Here is a 21,784-nt window from a genome sequence, read left to right on the forward strand (position 1 = left end):
CCTGGTCCTGACAAACAGAGACACCCAGCAAACAAGCTCACAGTCCTACAGGAATAAGGTAATTAAATCAACAAAGGGACTCAGAGTGTCAAAAGTTCAGGAGGATGGCACTACTGGCTGGCATCGAAAAAGATCTAAATGTTCATATATAGCCAGGTCATAGACTCTCTCCTACTCTTCTAGACTCTAAGACAATGAGGATGAGACCAAAGTCGACTGTCTAGCTCATTACTAGGTTAGTTTCCAGAAGTTAAGAGAAAAGGTTATGCAGGCCCATAAGCAGCAGCACCCCATGAGAAGCACCAGATTTAAAATGTCTAAGGCATTTAGCTAGCTGTCCAATCTCAGTATCCAGAGCAGAGATAGAGGGGAGAGAGAAGGTTAAGAGTGCTCACTTACCAGGTCCGTTTGTTGTCAAAGAAGAGGACAAGGAAGAGTTTCTCTCCAGCCTCCACTTGCTTCTGCTCCCCCAGCTTTAGCACATCCAGTGGGGGGACAGGAATAGGCACACCATTGTGCAGAAGGCCCTCACGGGGCATTTTGGGATCAATAATCTGGGAAGAAACCAAGAACAAATGCTACCACTGTAAGAAGACAAATGCCATCAAGAAATCTTGTCATACAAGGGATGGAACTCTTAGCTTTCAATTCCAAAGCTTTCCTTCAAAGTTTTAATCTCTGTCATGACTATACTTATAGAAGTCTTAGGGACTTTATCTGCTCTGTTCCTCATTGCCCTAGAAAGGAAATTCTGAACTCCTTGCCTTTTAGAGTCCTCATCATTGAGGTAGCCAGGTGGCACAGTGGATAGAGTACCGGCCCTGTAGTCAGAAGTACCTGAGTTCAAATCCAGCCTCAGACACTTCATAATTGCCTAGCTGTGTGACCTTGGGCAAGTCACTAACTCCACTGCCCTGCAAAAAAATAAAAGAGTCCTCATCATCCTAAACTTGTTCCCTGAGAAATATTCCATATAGTATTCCATATAATATAAAGGGACATTTTGGGAAGTCCCTTGATGTGATTCATAACTCAATGAGATTGTTCTTGATGATGTGAGGTGAACAAGTTGCCCTCTTCATTTCTTATAATCATTTAGGCAGAAGATGACAAAGATTCAGAACCAGTCTTTTTTCCTATCCTTTTTCCCTTATCATAATTCATGTCAAATGCCCCAACTATGAGCAGAAGCATCTCAAATGCATGAAGATCTTATTTGTCTAGCAGAAGTGGGTGGCATGTACCAGGATATAAAGGGTTAATACTACATTTGAGGTCATAATACCATAAGAAGTATATTTCAGAGTAGTATAGTCACCTACATCAATGTGTCACAATCTTCCTTGTTAAGGTTTTCAATTGCTTCGAGCTGAACAACCTCAACAATCTCGGGCCAAACAATATCATGAACAAAAGATATTTGGGGCTCCAAAAAAGGACTTCATTTGTTCACACAGAAGGTCCAGTTTATAGGGTTGAAGAACAGAAAGTTAAGAGAAAGAGGTTGTTAAGAACAGAGTTAATGCTCAGGAAATCTCAACTTAATGTAAGATTATTCTCGTCAAGGGCATGAACTATTTTTGTTTTTGTTTTCACACCCTCATGCCTATAGTAGAACCTTGCAAAGAGGAGACAAATTTATTATGTAGAGACATCTTATCCTCCTCATCTTCTCCTTCTCCATTAATCAGACTTTAAAAACTCACTGTTACATTGGTCCTAAACCTAATCTTAGCATAGCAACATAGCAACAATCCCTTAGATTTGTTTGGTGTTATTCCCACTTCTCTTGTTTTTAATTTTAGATTTACTCTGAAGTAGCTTCCCATTTAACAGCTGAGCAAATGTAGACTCAAGAGCTGATATGAGGTGATAAACTGATCACACAGCTAGCTAGGCAGTGACAGAACCAGACCTCATAGTCTCTTCCTCTCAAACTGTTTACATTCCACCAGACCAGCCACTGCTGCCATCACCTCCTTCACAGTTAAGCTATCTCCAGAGATTGAGAACAGCTGGCCATTATTCTCTGTACAATAAGCCCACAGGGACTTGGATAACCTGACTGAGAAAAGCTCCAGCTTTCTCATAAATTACTCCTTACTCTAACCTCTGGATCTTCTCCACTTTCACTAAATTCCTGTTAAGGCATAAACCTGAAGACAGGTAAAGCCTTTCCTAATAGGAGAGCAGCAACAATTACTTTTAGTAGGGCTGGGCACTTGCCTAACTAGGCATTCATTCCAAATCATGATTCCCAAACTATATAGAAATGAGATGAGCCTCAAGGGGGACAGACCCCACATGACAGGACGTAATTAAGATTACTGTTTTATATTAGAAGTCTTCACAAATTCTCATTAAGGATCAAAGGATAAATGTATTCTGCACTCTTTTGTCTGCAAACCAAAAACAAGCAAGTTACTTTGATGGGACTTAAGAGAATTTGCAAATGGATAGCTCAAAAATCTGTCTCAAGTACACAGACAAAGAGAAAAAAATCTGCTATTCCTATGTCTTCTTCTCAAACTTCTTAAAGGGACAGGTAGATGGTACAGTGGATAAAACACCAGCTCTGGAGTCAGGAGGAGCTGAGTCCAAATTTGACTTCAGATACTTGATACACACCAATTGGGTGACTTTGGGCAATTCACTTAACCCTACTGCCCCACCAACAACAAAGAAAAAACAGATTTCTTAAGAATAGAAGAGCAAATCAGCCCTTTTTCATCTTCCATGAAGTCACATTTTTCTGATGTCACAAGTTTTAGAACCCTTATTAGAAGGCTTTTGGCTCTTAGCTCTGTTCAGCCTTGCTCACACCTCACTTTCCTTTAACTCTGGACCCCACAGTAATCACAGTAATAATAACAGATGCAAAATAATGATAATGGATGCAATAATAATAATAATAATTATAGATACAAAATAATTATTCCACAATTGACACTGTAACCAGAGAGGTCTGGACTAGAAATCAATCAAACAAAATTTGTTTAAGGCCTACTAAATGCTAGGAGTTATGCTAAGTGATGGAAGCAGAGATTTTTGATCTTGCCTTGGCCACTCTTGTTTTGGACTTTAAAAGGAGATCACCGGGGCAGTTAGGTGGCAGAGTAGATAGAGCACAGGCCTTCAAGTCAGGACTACCTGAATTCAAATTTGACGTCAGACACTTAATAATTACCTACCTGTGTTACCTCAGACAAGTCACTTAACCCCATTGCCTTGCAAAAACCAAAAAAAGAAAAAAAAAGAAAAAAGAAAGGAGATCACTTTACTAAATCTCTGAAAACACCCCTGTCTTCATCTGCCTATTATACCGCTGGTGCAGCCCAACCAAGAACAACTGCTGTGGAAGAACTCTGAACTAGAACTTGCAAGAGATTATCCTGTTTAGCAAGGAGCAGAGTATAGAATCCCTACTAAAAGAAATGCTACAACACAAACACAAATGCTTCTGAGCTCATTTTGAAAGTGTTCCAAAATGGACACTTTAATGGTCAGAGCTACAAGTGTTAATGGACTGGGACACAAGCTTTCTTTTGTGATAAGGTCCCAAGTCACAGCTGTTTTTAATGAGATAAAAACCGAAATGGCAGAAAGAGCCTGGGACAGAGACTCACCAAGGCAGGGTAGGAAGGATAGCCTCGGCACTTGGCCCACACCAGCTCCAAGGGCTCCAAGTCTGCAGTATCTTCCAAGGGCATCAGGAGGCTTCTGCCTGGAGGGTGGTGTGGAGAGTGAAGAGAAGGGGTAGACAGCTGACTCAAAATGACACAGATTCTACCTTTAACACCCCACTCATCCCCTGAGGTGACCAGTGGAGCCTAGTAAGATTTCTCCCCTTCTTAGATGTCTTTTACTAAAAGAATATTCCTTTAAAGTCTGAGACCTAGCCCAATTCAGTAAACCACCCACAAGGGTGCCTTCACAGGTCAGGAAGAATTTAATTGTTTCATCAAAAGGAAAGGCTTACTGAAAAAGCTCTCCATTCCCCACCCCACCCCCACTCCATGGTCCCAGTCTAGATTCTCATCAGCAGAGTGGTTCAGCACCTCTTTATCTGCAAAGTGTTCACAGCAGTGGTTGGGTGTTGCCAGGAGATAGAAGCCTGTGTAGGAGGCAGCAAATTCACTTGCAGAAAGACTTCTGATGTGGCAACATACTGCCCATCTCCCTAGGGAGTAAAACCTATAGTTCAGGTAGCTACTGTTGGAATAAACCCCAAAGAGAGGAGAGCATAACTTCTATTATGCTATGACAATGCAGAATTACATATGTAATGGACAGGTCCTTCTCACCTCCCACTTCTATAATTAGTGCAGGTTCTTATTCACTAGAGAAATGGAGCAAAGTGCCAGAGGATGACCATGTTTTTTAGACCTTTGCTGCTTCTTTTCCTCACCTCTTGGCCATCTGAACCCTTTGCCTTAAGTTAAGGGAAACATATAAACCTACCCATTTTTATTCTTTTTTGAGGAATTTACTTTAATTTTTGACAGAACCAAAGATTGAAACAATAGAAAGAACCTTAGGGAATCAAAGAACGCATCCTTTTCCTGAAGCAATATCTCTCATGATATGAACTACCTCCCAAAGCTATTCAGTCTTTTAGGAACCACTAATTGTGAGGAAATGTCTTCCCTACATTGTCCATTTCTTGGTCTTAGTTCTATTCTTTGGGAACAAGCAGAAGTATATAATCCTTCCATGTGACAAACTATCAACTATTTGAACAATACAACCATATCTCCACCTAAGGCTTCTCTTTTCCAGGCTAAATATTAGCTCCTTCAACTTCCCATAGCTTTCAGAACTCTACATTTTAGGTTCCTTTCTCTGAAGAGCTCTACCATATCAATTTCTCTTTTAAAATATAGGACCAAAAGAGAATTACCACTGGGTGGTTCAAAAAGGATAAGGAAGAAGTTGAAAGCCCTGGCTAAAATTTTATTTGGTGATAATGACAAGAATTGTACATGCTCTACTCTATTCTTCTAAAAATCAAAGAGCTGGAAGACTGATTGCAATGAGATAGAACTAAGGGTACTTCTCTCCAAACTGAAAGAAGAATGAAGTCCAGATAGCTGATTTCCCAAGGTCCCTACAAATTACAAGGGCCTTCAGAAGAGCCCATTCCCACAGAAGTTGATTCCTCAGATCTGGCCCGAAACAAGGCTCTCACCTGTGCTGTAGTCAGAGTCTCCATTTACACCTTCCAGAAAAGGGACACGAGAAAGAGCTGGTTTCCCTCGGCTTCGTTTTGGAGGAGTGAGACCACTGTGTAGATAAAAACAAAGAGAGCAAAGTCATGAAAAAACAACTAAGATGCTTCATGCTTCTGACAGGTAAAGGCTATAACCACTCTCATTATTTAATGGGGTTCAGTCTTCTATACAGAAACACTCTGAACTTCAAAAAATTGCCAGAGGGCTGATATGCCTAAAATCCATAAGAATCTAAAATAAGGAGTTCTGGATCTGGAAGGGATCTCAAGAAGTAATTTTGTTCATTTCTGTCTTTTGGCAAGACACAAAATCTTTCCCAAGCAAAATGAAGAGGTGATGATGATTCCACAGCCTCCTCTAGTTTTCCATTTGAGAGTCTCATTGTTCTTGCTGACTAACTAGAACTGCTGCTATTCAACTTATTTTCTATTAAACTGTAAAGTAAAAGCAAGGGGAGTTTTCACATCTAAAAAGAATTTAGAGGTATTCTGTTTTAATTAGTAGAAGACTGGCATTTTTAAAGCTAAAAAGCAGGTCAACAAAATATTTGCAGATAAAGATATATATATGTTTCTTGGGGAACTACTAAACAAAATTCCAATTTCTCTGCATTGGTTGGATAATACTTCATTAAGAGGCAATGTGGAATAATGAAAAGAGGACTCTGAAGAAACAGAAGACTTGAGACTTCAAATCTCATGCCCACTAATTTCTTTCAGTTATATGATTTGAGCAAAGCATTTCCCATTTTTAGGTCAATTGTGTGATCCATAAAAATGAGAGGTTTGGTCTAACTGATTTCTAAGATTCCTTCCAGTTCCTGATATTAATTGCTCTATGATTCTAAGTATGACATTTAAACAATAATATAAGCAAACACATGGCAGTCAATTATGCAGTGGATATATTTGATAGAACTGGAGTCAAGAAATCCTGAGTTCAAGTTTTGTACCCAGACATTTACTAGTAGTGTGACCCTGGGCAAGGGACTTGATCTCTGTCCATTTCAGTTTCTACTTCAATCTGTCAAAGCAAGATAATAATAGCATCTACCTTCCCAGGGTTACTGTGTATCAAATGTGAGTCAAATGAGATAATATTTGCAAAGTAGTACTAATAAAGTGCTAATATAAATGCTATTATTAGCTATTATAATGAATCAGAATCCTTCAAGGATCAGGCTTAATTGCTTATGCTAAAATTTTGGCCGATTAGCTTCAAATGTCAAAATTTTTCTGTCCCATAATCAGATTGCATCCCTCCAATCAATCACCTAGCAAACGGAATTAGGTGAAATAACAATAGCAGCTCACTAAAAAACCATCTGGAAGACACATAAAACAACCATTCTAAACATGAAAACCCTCACACCCTTCATTTTCAACATTATCAACAACTGAGATATTGTGATAGATCTGTGATCTCACGGGTACGGATATTGCCTCTATCAACAACTCATCCCTACTGACACAGCCTGAGTTATTTTTAGTCACATTCTCCTCTAAACTGTCCAGAGAGAACTCTTCCAACCTGATACTTTGTTCTACATGTCTTAAATTATGTGATGCCAATTGAGCACATGAATAGATCAATAGATTAGTTATCCCGCAATGGCATCCTATATGCTTTTCTTTTGCAAATTTCTGCATATAATCTGATATAGGGATATATTTTATCCTTGAAAGAATATTGGGATTAAAAAGATGGGGTATGATTTCAGGATGAACTTTCAGAGTCATTAAAAAAACTTATTCTCAGGGGCGGCTAGGTGGCACAGTGGATAAAGCACTGGCCTTGGAGTCAGGAGTACCTGGGTTCAAATCTGGTCTCAGACTCTTAATAATTACCTAGCTGTGTGGCCTTGGGCAAGCCACTTAACCCCATTTGCCTTGCAAAAACCTAAAAAAAAAAAACCAAAACAAAACCTTATTCTTCAAAAACAATCCTCTTCAACTGGTAATTCATTTTCTAACACATACAAACATATGCTCACACACACGTTTTATATATTTATAATTATGTTAATATATTTAACATACGCATTTTACATGTATATAAAATAAACACAATCATTTCTCAGATTTTTAGTTAATATTTCAAAGTAAAGAAATAACCATTCTTATAAGTTTCACATTTCTTATATCCTCTAACCAAGGGAAATATATTAAACAGATTTTTAGAATGAAGAAATAGAACATGAGCTAGTTCCAACCATTTCACACAGCAACCTATTATAGCAGATCTGGGAACAGTGCAAGTCCCCCAGGAGTACATATTTTCTTTAGAAAAAGAAAGACCTCTGCATTTCTTTAACTCTAGGTTCCTCAAAAACTACTTTTTCTGGTGAAATTTATGCTAATGACTTTCCTTCAAGGCATGGTAAACCACACAGTGCTACCAAGAAAGGCAAAAACAACATCAACAAACCCTTGTGTTTCAACAAGTGTGCATTCCTCAGTCTGTGGCTTATTCTTTTCTTCTCTAGACTTTGCCAGGGAGAGGAGGCCAAAAGAAACAACATATCAGGTCACAAATCTTCCTTGTGTGTACTAACAACATGACAAAATGAGAGACTAAGCTGCCAACAGCAACCAAAAAACCTTATAGCAGCACTTGAAGAATCAAACTACTGCTAATATTGATAAAGGGAAAAAATTATTCTCTACAAGGAGAAGTGAGAATAATCAACCCAGGAATAAAACTGAAGGACACAAAAAAATGTAATTTGAGGATATATATAAAAAGAAAAGGGTACACATGCCAGCAAGAGCATGGAGGCTGTGGAATCAAAACAGTAAGGGATGAGAAAGCTTAAAGATCAACAAAGTAAAGTCACTTCAGGCACAATTGTTGAGCATCCTATCCCCAACAGGCAAAGACAGAGACCCCTGGGGATTCCAATCTGTCCACTGGTCCTTCTTCCAACTAAACCTTCACAACCATCATGAGGGAAGGCAACTCCTGTGCCATCCCCAGCAACTGCCACACAAATGGTAGGCATGTAACTTAGCTAAAACAGCATAGTATCTTGGGAAAAATATAGGACGCAGCATGGGTCAAACAGATCCAATTCATCATTGCCCCTTAAACCCTAATAGAGTTAGTCCAGGACCCTAAACTCAAGAACCTTGGGAACAGCAATGCTATGTGGGCACTAATGGCCCATCTTAGGAAGAAATTCCTTTGGAGATGCAGCCTGGCAACTCGAAGGAGTTACATCTACTGAAGATTCAAAAAGAAAGTTCTTGTCACCAAAGTCTTTAGCACCATTATTAACAGTTTAACATCAATAACTGATTCTATAACAAAATTACATTAACAGCATCTGCTTTGCTGTGACACCCTAAAGACTATGAGACTTTTCAAACTGTTTTGCAGCTAAAACTTCCATTTGTCTTTTCCTCACTAGAATGTGAGCTACTGGAAAGCAGGTACTGTATCAATTTTCTATTTGTGTCTCCTAGTGCTAAGCAGTGCTTTTCATTTAGTAAGTAATAAATGCTTCATTCATTCATTAGAATATAACTGTCACTGAGAAGCTCCTGATGTAGAAGGCTTAAAACCAAAACTATAAAGTGAAGTCTTTTAGAACAAACCCTGAAGAAAGTAAACAGACATCCCAGAACTTTTGGGAGGTCTTTGTTAGGAAGATGAGTTTCATGATGTTCATCACGGACTCTCTAAACTGAGAAACAAAACAGTTGTGATTTAGGTCCTTGTTTTTTGGTATTCTTAACCCATTTGTTACCAAATAGGAAGTATAACTTGCTTGCCATTGTTTTTGTAAAAAGAGGCTCAAAGTTTGTTGTGTTTTCAAACCAGTTGTACTACTCATTCATTTCTATCCAGAATAGAAAATTGTTTTTCTGTGTTTATTGGACAGGTGAAATACCTTGCATCAAGAATCACGAACTAAGTCTACCTCACAGTGTATGCAACTAATCTGTACAGGGACATTTATGTCTTTCTTAAGGACTATTACAACTATAAAAATAAAAAGTATTTGTAGTGGTTTTTTTTTAGGTTTTTGCAAGGCAAATGGGGTTAAGTGGTTTGCACAAGGCCACACAGCTGGGTAATTATTAAGTGTCTGAGGCCAGATTAGAACTCGGGTACTCCTGACTCCAGGGCTAGTGCTCTATTCACTGCGCCGCCTAGCCGCCCCTAAAAAGTATTTTCTAACTCAATTATTAATATTCAAGGCAATATGCTACTTCATTTTGTTGAGTAAAACTGAGGTTATGATTCTAATCCTCTTTAACAGATATAGAAGTAGAGCTAGTCCATTAGATATCTAAACATATAAAACATAATTCATTTTTAAATTGTTGTAAACTATATACACCTAAAGCCCTCCCCCACTAATGAACCAATTCTATGCATTGTCTATCCAAGTAGAATTTAGTCTGGACAATAGATATTTTTTTTTTAGGTTTTTGCAAGGCAAATGGGGTTAAGTGGCTTGCCCAAGGCCACACAGCTAGGTAATTATTAAGTGTCTGAGACCAGATTTGAACCCAGGTACTCCTGACTTCAGGGCATGTGCTTTAAACACTGTACCACCTAGCCACCCTTGGACAATCGATATTATTCAGCCACTTGGTTGCTCCAGCATAGTTAGAACAAACTTTTACTGTGATTATGGATTTTATTTAGGACACTGATATAATCTGTAGCACATCATCCACAAAAAGATCATCTAGAAGGCCTCTCCATTTTTAGAAAATCCCTCTTCTATTTGAATTCTTCAGTAGACATCCTCCACAAAGTTAGCAAACAACTCTGTTGAGTAGGTATCTCCCTGTTTTATGTACTTCTTGTCGTAATCATATGGTTACCAAGGTTGATGTAAGTTTCAAAGAATATTGTTGAATTTCCAAATATGCATGTTTTAGGAGAGTATTTTAGGTTGCATTCTGCTAATTACAAGATTTTGTAATCTTTTCACCTATGTCAACTGTATGACAGTTAAGATGTGGCCTGCTATAGAATATCATTTGTAGGGCAGCTAGGCAGCACAGTGAATAGAGCACCAGCCCTGGAGTCAAGAGGACCCGAGTTCAAATCTGACCTCAGACACTTAATAATTACCCAGCTGTGTGACTTGGGCAAGTCACTAAACCCCACTGCCTTGCAAAAACCAAAAGAAATAAATATATTATTTGTGAAAGTCTCCTTATTCCTTTCTCAAAGATGACCTTAATATAGGTGTGTGCATTTGTGAGTGTATATATTTTTCATGAAAATTTTTACAAAGATGAGAAAATAATTCATTAATATTTTCTTGGTCAAATGATTCCAGAACACCTATGATGAAACATGTTACCTACCTCTTGACTGAGAGATAAGAGTCTCATGGTACAGATTGAAATAATATATATTTCTGGATATGGGCAAAACAGGAATTTGTTCTGTTTAATTATGCATATAGTATGAGCATTTTATTTCTTTTTTTAATGAAGAAGAGATGTTGAAAAGATTTTTGATACTTGAAAAAGTTAAAAATCAAATTTAAAAAATATTTTTCTGATCAACTTACTTTCACAACAGTAAGGTCCAATTTTTCTCCCCAAACTTATGGTAAAGTCCTCTCTTTAAGACATATTGAAAATTCACATCCTCAAAATTGTATCACCTCCAGAAAGGACCTCTCTTGAATATACTTAATCTAATAAATCTGTTCTTTCCATCTTTTTTTTTTTTCTTTTTTTTTTTAGTGCCATTTCTACTTCATGCAGCATTTGAAGGTTTCGATGTTAAGGTCAAATGTAGTAGTTCTACTGTTATTGATGGAAAGAGTTTAAAATCTTTCCAGAGCTTTCCTATTTTTCATCTATTTGTTGCCTATTCATTTCCATCCTTAATGCCTTTGAAATGATATAATTAGTTTGAACTCTGTTACCACACTTTCTGAAGAGTTGTTTTCCCCTCTACTAATTCTTCCTTTTTTATGAGCAAATATTAATAATCAACTACTCCCTCCCCTATTAAATTTTACAAATGAGTTTATAAATTACTGATATCCTTGATTGCTATCTATCTACATTTAGGAAGGAGGATCAAGCATTTGCCTCTTTAATGCCTCTTTGCCACTATAATTACAAAAAGTAGAATAGGTTCCCGTAATGATCAGTGTCATTTTATGTTCATTAGGATTTTTTGGTCTGCTGTGGTCTTAGAATTCATCACCAAGTGGTCAGAATACTGATGATGATTCTCTTGATACCTAGCCAGCCTGGTCAGAGGACTGTAGGATCATAGTTTAAAATCTAGTCAAAGTCTCTCATTTTAAAGGAAATTGAAGCCCAGAGAGGGGAAGTAACTTGCTCAAGTCACTCAGACAATAAATGACAGAACTGAAGTGATAAAACTCTCTCACCCCAGAAACTTCCATGGGAATTAACAACTATCTATTCAACATGGTTTAAAAATCTACCTGCCAATTCAATTCATTTGGTTATACCAAAGGAATAAGTTTCTTTGCAAAGTCTAGGCTTCTCTTACTTTGCTTTCAAGTATTCAAAGGTTTTCTTTCCATGAATTGTTTTGTTTAATCATTTTTCATTCATGGTCAACACTTCATAATCCTCTTTGGGGGGTTTTTGGCCAAAGTACTGAAATGGCTTGCCAATTTCTTCTCAAACTCATTTTACAGATGAGGAAAATAAGGCAAACAGAAAGTGACTTGTCCAGGGTCACACAGCTATTACATGTCTGAGACCAGATTTTAACTCATGAAGAGTTTCTCCTGATTGCAAGCCCAGCACTCTATCCACTGTGCTATCTAGCTGCCAAAAAAATTATTCACTGAAGTTCTTGAATCTCTCTAAACACTGAAATTCCAATGTGAAAGGAAGTCCAGTATTCAAGACAGTTATTAGTGCCAAAGGGAACTGAGGTTGAAAACTGGGAAGGTAGCCTATTCCTTAATAATTCAAACACAAGACAGGCTCTCAGGACTGTTTATGTATATACCCCATTCTGTAGCCAAAGGGAGAATTGCTGAGATCAATTCCGGGAGTCTCTTTTTCCTTCCTGATCTTATATTGTCCGCTGTTCCCTTTTCTCCCATGGCTTTGTTCAGCACTGGTTACACAGTAGATGTTCAATAAAGACCTAGAGAATCACAGAGCTAGAAAACAATTTGAAGACCTTAATAACTTAAGAGTTCTTGCCAACAAGAAAATGTATTATCATTTCTGCCTATTCATTGAGTATGGGATTTAGAACCAGAGGGTCTGGGTCCAACTGTATCCCACTCTCAAACTGGCTATGTATCACCTGTGTAAATCCAGAAAAAAATCATTTCACTTCTCTGGGTCCCAGAACTACATAATAGCTAAGGTTCTTTCAAGTTCAGTGGAAAAACAGAGAAGCTTGAGATCTTTGAAAGACAGTTCAAAAGTTTTTGTAAGCATCCTTTCTAACAATGAAATCATTCACCCTTCAAAGATCCTCACCCTTCTGCTTGCAACTGAGGAGAGAGTTTGAAGTGTAAAAAAAGGAAGAAGTCACCTACCAGAAGATCCAACTTGCTTTGAATGTGTGACCCCATTTGGGCCCTTGAATGAAATATTATTTTATCTACTTTGCTCTTAATCAGTTCTTACAATCACATTTTCTACTTTCCCTCCCCAGAAGAGTGGCACCTAAAACCACTGGGACCAAGGTCTTTCATGGACACACCCAAGAAGTTGCAGTCTTCTTGGCCCTAAAAACAAGAGCCAAGGGGAAAAGAAAGCAAAAACAAGAAAAAAAAAGAGAATCACAACAGAAAATCAATCTGTTATTACACAGGGGTTGAAAGGAAGGGATAAGAAGAGACAAAAAGATGAGCATTGGAGAGATTGAAGTCCTTACCTGCAAGTTTCAAATGCCAGGCCACCACCAAGACCAGAACTACATTCTGAATCAGACCCACTTTCTGTGTGCTTCCCAAAGCCGTTGGTGACTCCTGCCAAGGACGGACACACACACACATACACACACAAACACACAGTGAGCTACGGTGCATAAATTAAAATTCTCAACACACACCACTAGTTCAGGGTAGAGTGGAGGGAGATGGTAGCAGCTATTCAAAGGAGCTGAATAACCAGGTCTACACTATGTCAAAGACTGAATATATCCTGGCAAGGTAAGGAATATTATTTTAAAGGTTGATGGGATTTTTGTTTTTTTTAGTTTTTGCTAGGCAATGGGGTTAAGTGGCTTGCCCAAGGCTACATGGCTAGGTAACTATTAAGTGTCTGAGGCTGGATTTGAACTCAGGTACTCCTGACTCCAGGGCTGGTGCTCTATTCACTGTGCCACCTAGCCACCCCTAGGTCGATGGTTTTGATCACTAAAGAGGAATTCTTATTTTCTTTCCAAAATATTTATCCTCCTATATCTCACTTTAAATGGAACAACACTCTATTTAGGCCATCTTTTGAATGCAAAAGTAAACACTGAAGTTTTCCCACCCTCCTGATTCTCAGGAGTCCAAGATCTGCTGCTCATTTCAAGCTTTTGAAGTACTTTCTCTGCCTTTCTAGGAACCCACCCTCCTTGCTTGTCCAGATAAATATCCACAATCCAATACAACACATTGCTTTAAACAGTCAACATTCTTTTGAGAGGGGCAATCAGGAGTTAAAAAGTTAGGGAAAGAACAGCCTTTGAAATATACAGCAAAATTAGAAAGACACAGAAGAGAGGTGATCCAATAAACCAAATGTCCCATACTACAAATACAATACACCTATCCTGAACTGAAAGCCAGATTTTCTGAGTTCTAATCCCAGTTCTGGCAACCCATATGATGGTTAAGTCCCATCCCCTCTTCTTTCAATCTTGGTGACTCTAAGAGAGAAAACAGAAAGAATACCTTATCTTATAGGGACCTGATTAAGTATGAATGAGAAATCTATAACAGGGAGCTCTTTAGGAAGAATTAAAAACTTCATTAGGTCATACCAGATTAGGAAAATGATCTTTATATCTCATTGGCTCAACTGTCTGATGACAGAGTCTAAGCCTTAGGTAATTTCAGTGACAATGCCACTGCATCTTCACTTAAATTAAATCCAAATTTCAATTTATGATAAAACACAAAGACTTGGATTGTCATTTGTACCTGACAATAACTGTGTCACTTCAGTAAAGTTCCCTATTAACTGTGCATCTGTATCCTATCTGTTGAATGCGAGTCCCATTAATAGTGCCCACTTGCAGTGAGAATAAAATGTGTAATTCAAATATAAAGCATCATTATTCTTATTACTACTACTACTAACCAGCATAAGTCAGGCTGGGAAATGAGTAGATTCTAAAGATGTCATAGTGCCTGTCAACTATTTATACTAAGCATCTCTCAGAATGGACATTAAATTTAAATTTAATAACTAATCCCCTAAAGCAGAACTCTTAGCTGAGAATTAATCTCAGTGGCTAACAAATTCTAAAGAAATTATGCACACATACAATTTTGGGCAAAGAAATGCTAAGTACAGGAGGAAAACAGATGAAAGATATACCATCTGGTTGATAGGGAAATGGGAAGGGAGAAGTGAGGGAAGGGGAAAGGGGTTCAAACCACCTCTAGAAGAATTTAAGAGTATCTTCCACCCCTCTTCCCACCAAGACCCCACCCTTATAATCCAAGGCTTTCTAAACTCCATCAAGTCAAACTGGCATTCAGGACTTTACTGGTTAGAATCTCAGATCCAAGTCTTGTTCTTTTTCAGTTACAGGGTCTTTGGCTGATAAATTAAAGATGACCTTTGTACTACCTCAAGGGGAATGAGAAAGATGTCAGAACCTGAAAGTCCATTATATGCCTTAGGCTAAAAAGGGAGATTGTTAACAGGGTGTAGCAGATTAAATCTCCAAAGACCAATTCTGTCCCCAAAAGTAAGGAAAGAGATAGGAAGACCAAAAAAAGGATTTAACTCTGCCCTTAGCCAAAAGGATAGGCAAGGGACAGAAAAGATCAAAAACCTGCCAATCAACTCTACTCTCCAAGCAATACCTTCTGCCCCATACAAATGAGTTAACATCACTACTCAGGACCCATTCTATTCTTCCACTCTTCCTGGAACTACTGAGCCAGTAGTCTTCATTCCAGTCATCACTGTCTATAGCACAGAACCATGTTCATTCTCACCCCCAGAAGTCTGGGAAATATTCTACCCAAGCAAATGCTACCCATCCTTGGAGGCCCAGCTCAAGTCTTACCTCCTCATCCAAGTGTTCCTAACTGCTTCATGCCATCTATCTTTTTTCATCAAGTGCATCTGAATACCAAAGACATCTGTACCAACTCATTTGGCACATAATCATACAGAGCCCTATAGCTTTCATAAATCTTGACTACCCACAAGCTATTAGATTTGAATTCCTATATTGTAAATGTGTACTTCTCTGTAGTCCCCACTGTGTCTACATCAGCACTAGATATTTATTAGGAAATAAGTAATTGCTGGTTGATTGAGTGAATCTCTTGGTTACCAGTAGCATGTAAAACCAGTTTGGGTTCCCTGACCCTCAACAACTGGTTTCCACAGGGCTTATTAAGGAGGTAAGTGACTACTGGAGTGTTCTGAACCTGCCCCCAAGGATAGTACAACTGGCCAGCTGGCAAGCAGAAGCAGACATTAAGACACTCCTTATTCCCTGAAGCAGAAGCAGCAGCAAGCAGAGCCACAGGTTAGGTCACCTGTCTCTTCCACCTGCTGAGGGGACTTCTCCCCCTCACTCTCGCTGCAACTCCTGCTCTGTGGTCGTTTCCGAGCTTGCCTCTCGCCTTCGATGCTGGCCGGGGAGGCAGGCATGTCTATCAGACCATCTTCTCCATTCTCTAGGGTCCCATCAGGACTTCTTTGATGTTTGACCCCATTCTTGGCCTTTTTGAAGAGAATAGAGGTACGGCGGCCCACACCACTAAGGGAAGACATAGAGGACATCTCTAGGACTGGAAGGGACAATCTGTTAAGGCCATTGTCACTCAACAGGCACTGGAAGGGCTGATTCCCTCTTTGTGATGACCCGTTGTCCAAGAACTCATTCTCCATCTTCCCATATTTTGAATGCCGAATTGGGATTTTGCTTTCGCTGATGGGTTTCAAAGTTGGAGGGTCCTGGAGGGAATCCAGATCAGACAGGGAAGGTGCTGGTCCTGTAGGCTCCAGAGTTGGGGGATGAGGAGGCTTGGTATCATCTGTCAGAAAGAAAAAGAGCCTGCTTGAACATTTTAAAAAGAGTAATTACACCCCCCCCAAAAAAGAAAGAAAAAACCCCAAAACTTGATTCATTAACAAAAAGAATAAAAGCACATGATTTTCTAAGACTTAACAAGCCTCCTTAATAAGCCTAAAATATAGACTTAGGAGTGATGGTTTTAAATTTAACAGTTAAGCTGGTTGTAGTACTGGTTTAAATAGCAGAATTTCCTGATTTGATCCAAGTGCTTTCTTATCTGATTCCATTTTGCTTCAGACCACCCTTGTGAGGGAAGGAGGAGGAGCATTAAAGATCCCTATTTTACAGATGTCAAAATATTTAAGTGACTCATCCAGGCTCACAAAGAAAGTCAATGGAATCAAAACTGGAGCCTCTTGACTCCCAACTCCAAAGCTATATCACTAAGCTTCAGGCTACCCCTTATCATTCTCTCTGGCATATCTCAGATTTAAAGGGACCTTCTCCATAAGTTTGATGCCTGCCCATTTCAGTCAGCATCAGACCCCAATGAAACTAAAGTTCGTCATATCAATTTATCCAGTTTCTGAGAGACATTCTCAAAAACCAGTTTCAGAATGAATTCCCACTTGTGCCACCAGACACCTCTTCCAGCTGGGGAAAAGATATGGAGAGCAGCTCTATGCACTAAATATCTAAAGTCTCTAGGCCTCTTTGAAGAAACTTGAAAATTAGACTTTTATTCTGGATAGGATCTTTAGAGTACCACATTTCAAAGGGAACTTGGAGACAATCAAACCCATCATAATTTTAAAGAGGAAGCAGCAGAAGCTCAGAGAAGGGAAGTGATTTGTCCAGGTCCCAGAGCAGGTCAGTGGCATATCTAGGACCAGAATTCAGGTGGCCTAGCCTAGAAATCACAGGATTATAGTTTTAGCACTTCAAAGCTCCTTCAAAGGATATTTAGTGTAACTTACACAGTTTAAAGATAAACTAAAGTCCTGAGAGAGATTTATCAAAGATCACACCAAGCACGGTGTGGAACATCCTCCTTTGACCTTGAAATCATTGTGCTTTCTGACCCAGGCACTCTTTTTTGTGCTGAGCTTCCTCACAATCCTTTTACCTCCACATCAAAACCTGTTCGCAGGGGCAGCTAGGTGGTGCAGTGGATAGAGCACTGGCCCTGGAGTCAGGAGTACCTGAGTTCAAATCTGACCTCAGATACTTAATAATTACCTAGCTGTGTGGCCTTGGGCAAGCCACTTAACCCCATTGCCTTGCAAAAACTAAAACAAAAAACAACAAACCTGTTCTCAGATCCTTGATACACATTAAGGTATCTAAATTATTGTAATGCTTCAGGCATTACTCTACCAGGGGTCCTGGCAATTCAAATGGTGCCAGAGTCTCAAGGAACAAAAATGAAGCTCCGATGGTGGGCTCACAGACATCTACCCACCAGCTGGGAAACAGAAGAGAGTTATCTGGGTCTTCCCTGCCAGAAATCATAACACTTGGCCTTGCCTGTGAACACCTCTCACCTTTCTCCCAATCCTCCTCTTCCTCTTCATGCAGGGCCTTCTCCACCACATCCACCTCCTCCTGGGGCCCTGGTAGCAACTCCCCATTGGACACCATCTTGTTTGGCTGCTGCTGTGCCAGTTTTTGCCGGAGGGTGTTGATCTCCCGCCGCAGCTGGCGAACACGGCGAGTCCGAGCCCCACTGGATCGCATCATGCTCACCAGGTCCAGCTTCTCCAGAAGTTCCTTCAGCTGCACCTCCAGGGATAGGTGAGCCCGGTTCTCTGGGAGGAGGATGTTGTCCACTGCCAGGGAGAAGGGAGGACAGAGGGGGCTGAAGGACCAGCACAGCCGAGAGCAAAGGGAAGGAGCTGAGTCCTCTGGATGAAATATACTCTCCTGAAATGCCTGGGACCGGAGCTTCTAGCAGAGTCACTGTAGAGCCTCAGCCCTGGCAATACCACTGCACAGAGGGGAGCCAATTGGGCAAGATCAGAAAGTGGGAAGCATCTGCAGGAAGCAGCTCACAGTCAAGAATGGGCTTCTTGGAAGGGGTCAGAGGCAGAAATTCCCTTGCCTGGCTGACTGTCTGGCTGCTATAGCAGAGCAGAAAGCCCTGAGGATAAATGTCTGAACTCAGGTAATTCAGTGCTTGTTACCAACCTTACTCACCCCCAAAGAGACTGACAAACACCAACATGCAAGCCCCATACACCAACCACACAGGGGAGGGAAAGCCTAGGAGGAGAAGCCTTAGGAGAGGCCCCAGCTCCCTAAGCCAGTTTTCCAAAATGCTCCTGCTGTCCCTGTACCTTTTGAAATGAGCTAAGTGCATTGAGCTTTCGGTCTTGAAGAGGTTCCTGTTCTGCAAAGGGCAAGCCCTAGCCAGGGCCCTCCCCACCCTGAAACCAAGACACACAGTGCATATAACCAGTTCCGTTTCCCACATATATCCCATCACCCTACTGGCTTTTAGTGTCCCAAAGAACCTTCTCTGGTTCTTTAGCCCTACCAGTGGTAGCCCAATCCAGCCCAGCAGTTTAGCCACTCGCTTCCCCACCACCCAAAGCTTCTCACCGTCCTCCCAGGAGAAGCGATAAAAGTCCTCCATTTTGGGTGACTCAGGTAGGTGGGTTCCCACCTCATGGTCATAGCCGATGTTCTCTGCCTGCCGCCGGGCATGCCGCAAGACAGCCCCTCCCAGGTCCCTCAAGCGGACAGCTGCTCGGTGGAAAATTGTGTCTTTAGCATTGTACTTCATACAGTTGGTAACTATAAGGTTAAAGTCCTCCTCAAATTCCTCCAGGGTGTGGTACAGATGGGACTCCAGCTTCAGCCTCATGGTGGAAAAATCCATTGGCTTGGATATGAATTCCAGGTAATCTGGAACCTAAACATATAAAACCTGTACAATTACAAAAACCATTTACTAGCCAAACAGAGTGCACCCTTCAACGGCACTCTTAGCTGCCCCTTCCACCTGGCCCTGCTAAGCTTCTTTGTTACTTTGACCCTAACTTTCTAAACCTTATCCTTATCTCCACCTCCACCTCTAGGTCTCTGTCCTCCCCCTCCTCCATCATTCAACCCATCCTACTCTAAGAATCCTGGTCCCCTTCCCCACCTAAACCCACCCCCAAGACCCCTTTAAAACTGTGTGGCACCTGGTCTAGAAGCTCTCATAAGTATCAGGTTTCTGTCCCAGCAGTGTTACTACCACTGTCAGGTTGACAAGGGCAGGTGGCGATGGTTGAGGAAAAAAAAACTTGCCTCACTCAGGTTGACAGGCTCAGCAAAGATTTGGGCAGGATCTTTCTCCTGGAGAAGATCCAGAGTTGTGCGCAGCAAGACATTAAAAGGAGTCAGCTCCAACTCCATTGCAGCCTGCTGGACCTTGACCTGAGGATTTCAGAGGCGGGGGGAAAGGTAATGAGTAGGAAGTTGCATGCTTTCTCCCATCCCCCCAAACACACACACAGACAAAATCACCAATACAAACACTTATTCTTGTTAAGATGGCTATTCCACCCATGTAAAACTAATATCTGTTAAGTACTGACAAAAGTCTGAAGCAGAAACAGCATAATCATCAGCCCTCAACACACAACAGTGAAAGGGCTGGCAGGGCACAGCACAACTTGGAAATGAAACCTTCTTGTGTTGTTGCTCATGCCTAACAAAGGCTGTCTCCTACTCATCACTTATCCAGAGATGGGGAGCAGTGACAACAGCTGAAAAGTACACAACAGGAGCCTCATAAAGGCTTAGCATGGTTGGTGCAGACCCAACGGTGAAAGTCCCAAGTTGTTCCTCCCAGCTCCAGCTGTGCTGCTCAGTCTAAGAGGTACATACTTGGTACTGTAGCTCCCAGCCAAGGTCAGAGGCTCCCTTGAGAGGAGTCTGGCTGCCCTCTGGGTCCTACTGAGTCCCTGAGATTGGCCTTGAAGAACAAGATCAAAGTCTTGTGTCTTCTCCACCTCTGTGGTGCAGCAGAATCACTTGCATTGCTTCTATAACCAAAAACACCAGCTTTGGACCATCATATTTATCAATATGTTTATGGAACACTTAAGAACTCTGGGGAGTTACAGAATAGGATAAGAAAGTTCTTACCATCAAGGAGTTCTAAATTTCACTGGGTGGTTAAGATCTACACATGGTGCATTAAGTAATAAAAAAAATGAATTACCAAGGAAATAACAAAATGCTCTAAAAATCTGAATGGGTCACAGACCCAGTCTGGGCAGGAAGTAACTTGGAGTACCTATGCTTAAGGCCCTTAATAAAGTCAAGTCATTACACCTCAAAGACACCCTACACACAGTGCATATGTGAACCAAGAATATTTACTCACCTCACAATTCTGACCCCTACACCTAAACCACATATGTGGTCCCCCATTAGAGGGTTTCCCATCCCTAGCTGTTTTCCAGTCAAGACAGGACAACCACTTCTTGGATGGCCAAAGAGTAGATTATGACTCACAATCTTATGGGAATCAGGGATTCTCTGTTCTTAGCTTTCCCTTATACCAACATTTGGCCAAGAATCTGAGGGTAAGGAAGCAGTTTCCTCCTACCTGCTCCCTCTTGAGCTTCTCTCTTTTTCGGATCAGCTCAATCAATAGCCGTGCCCGCTCCAAGTCATGGCGAAGCTTCTGCCAGTACTTAAGCTCTTCCTTTACCGCACTGGTTTTCTCGTCCTGTTCCTTCTAGGAAGCAAAGGGAGGAGCTGGGGGGGATGCGGGAAACTCATACCTTCTATAGACATCAACTTCTTCACTAGGCTTTGACTAAAAAAATAAAAAATTGCTTCTCCCTTCCTCCCTCTTCTCTATATTTGGCTATGGTCAATGTCAAAATTTTCAATTCTAATCAAACAAGACTATGAAATGGAAAGTCACCTCATACTTAGAGGCTTCCACTGTGCTTATGAATATTTTACCATCACACAAAAGCCTTGATCACCAAAGGGAAGTTGGATCATTAACATGAGCAAGGGAGAGGAGGAGACTAGGCCTTTTCCCTACAAGCAGTTTATTAAATACTTTGGGATTTTTTTAGGGGGGGGGAGAAGACGAGGTAGGAAGCTATGAAAAGAATCATCAGAGGATGGACTATACCATCCACATTCAGAGAGAATTATGGATTCTAAATGCAAACCAAAACAAACTATTTTCAATCTTTAAAATTTGTTTTACATTCTACATATTTTTCTTTCTCATGGTTTTTCCTGTTTTGTTCTGATTCTTCTTTTACAACATGACTAATATGGAAATATGCTTAACATAGTTGTACATGTATAATCTATATGTATTTCCCTATATCAGGGAAGGGGGAGGGGAAGGA

General features: G+C 40.4%; 1 protein-coding gene across 8 annotated transcripts in view; it reads right to left on the reverse strand.

Moving 5' to 3' along the window:
• Window positions 1–21,784, reverse strand: part of BRPF3 (bromodomain and PHD finger containing 3) — a 91,692-nt gene that overhangs the window by 58,392 nt on the left and 11,516 nt on the right. For 6 of the 8 annotated variants that reach the window (XR_012478460.1, XR_012478458.1, XR_012478459.1 and 3 more), the window contains 9 exons: window positions 21,016–21,147; window positions 19,707–19,835; window positions 19,014–19,326; window positions 17,957–18,241; window positions 15,931–16,431; window positions 13,092–13,185; window positions 5,189–5,283; window positions 3,627–3,724; window positions 400–554 (listed from right to left, as the gene is read on the reverse strand). Coding sequence is in view for 5 of the 8 variants with exons in the window: in XM_074236419.1 (XP_074092520.1) it covers window positions 400–554; window positions 3,627–3,724; window positions 5,189–5,283; window positions 13,092–13,185; window positions 15,931–16,431; window positions 17,957–18,241; window positions 19,014–19,326; window positions 19,707–19,835; window positions 21,016–21,147 (1,802 nt within the window). In the remaining 3 variants the exon portion in view is untranslated. Of the gene's footprint in view, window positions 1–399; window positions 555–3,626; window positions 3,725–4,058; window positions 4,181–5,188; window positions 5,284–13,091; window positions 13,186–15,930; window positions 16,432–17,956; window positions 18,242–19,013; window positions 19,327–19,706; window positions 19,836–21,015; window positions 21,148–21,784 lie in introns of those variants that run through there. The other 2 variants (XM_074236420.1, XM_074236421.1) reach the window with 2 other exon arrangements.

The sequence above is a fragment of the Macrotis lagotis genome, chromosome 5, assembly GCF_037893015.1.
Source record: "Macrotis lagotis isolate mMagLag1 chromosome 5, bilby.v1.9.chrom.fasta, whole genome shotgun sequence".
NCBI classification, from domain to species: domain Eukaryota; kingdom Metazoa; phylum Chordata; class Mammalia; order Peramelemorphia; family Peramelidae; genus Macrotis; species Macrotis lagotis.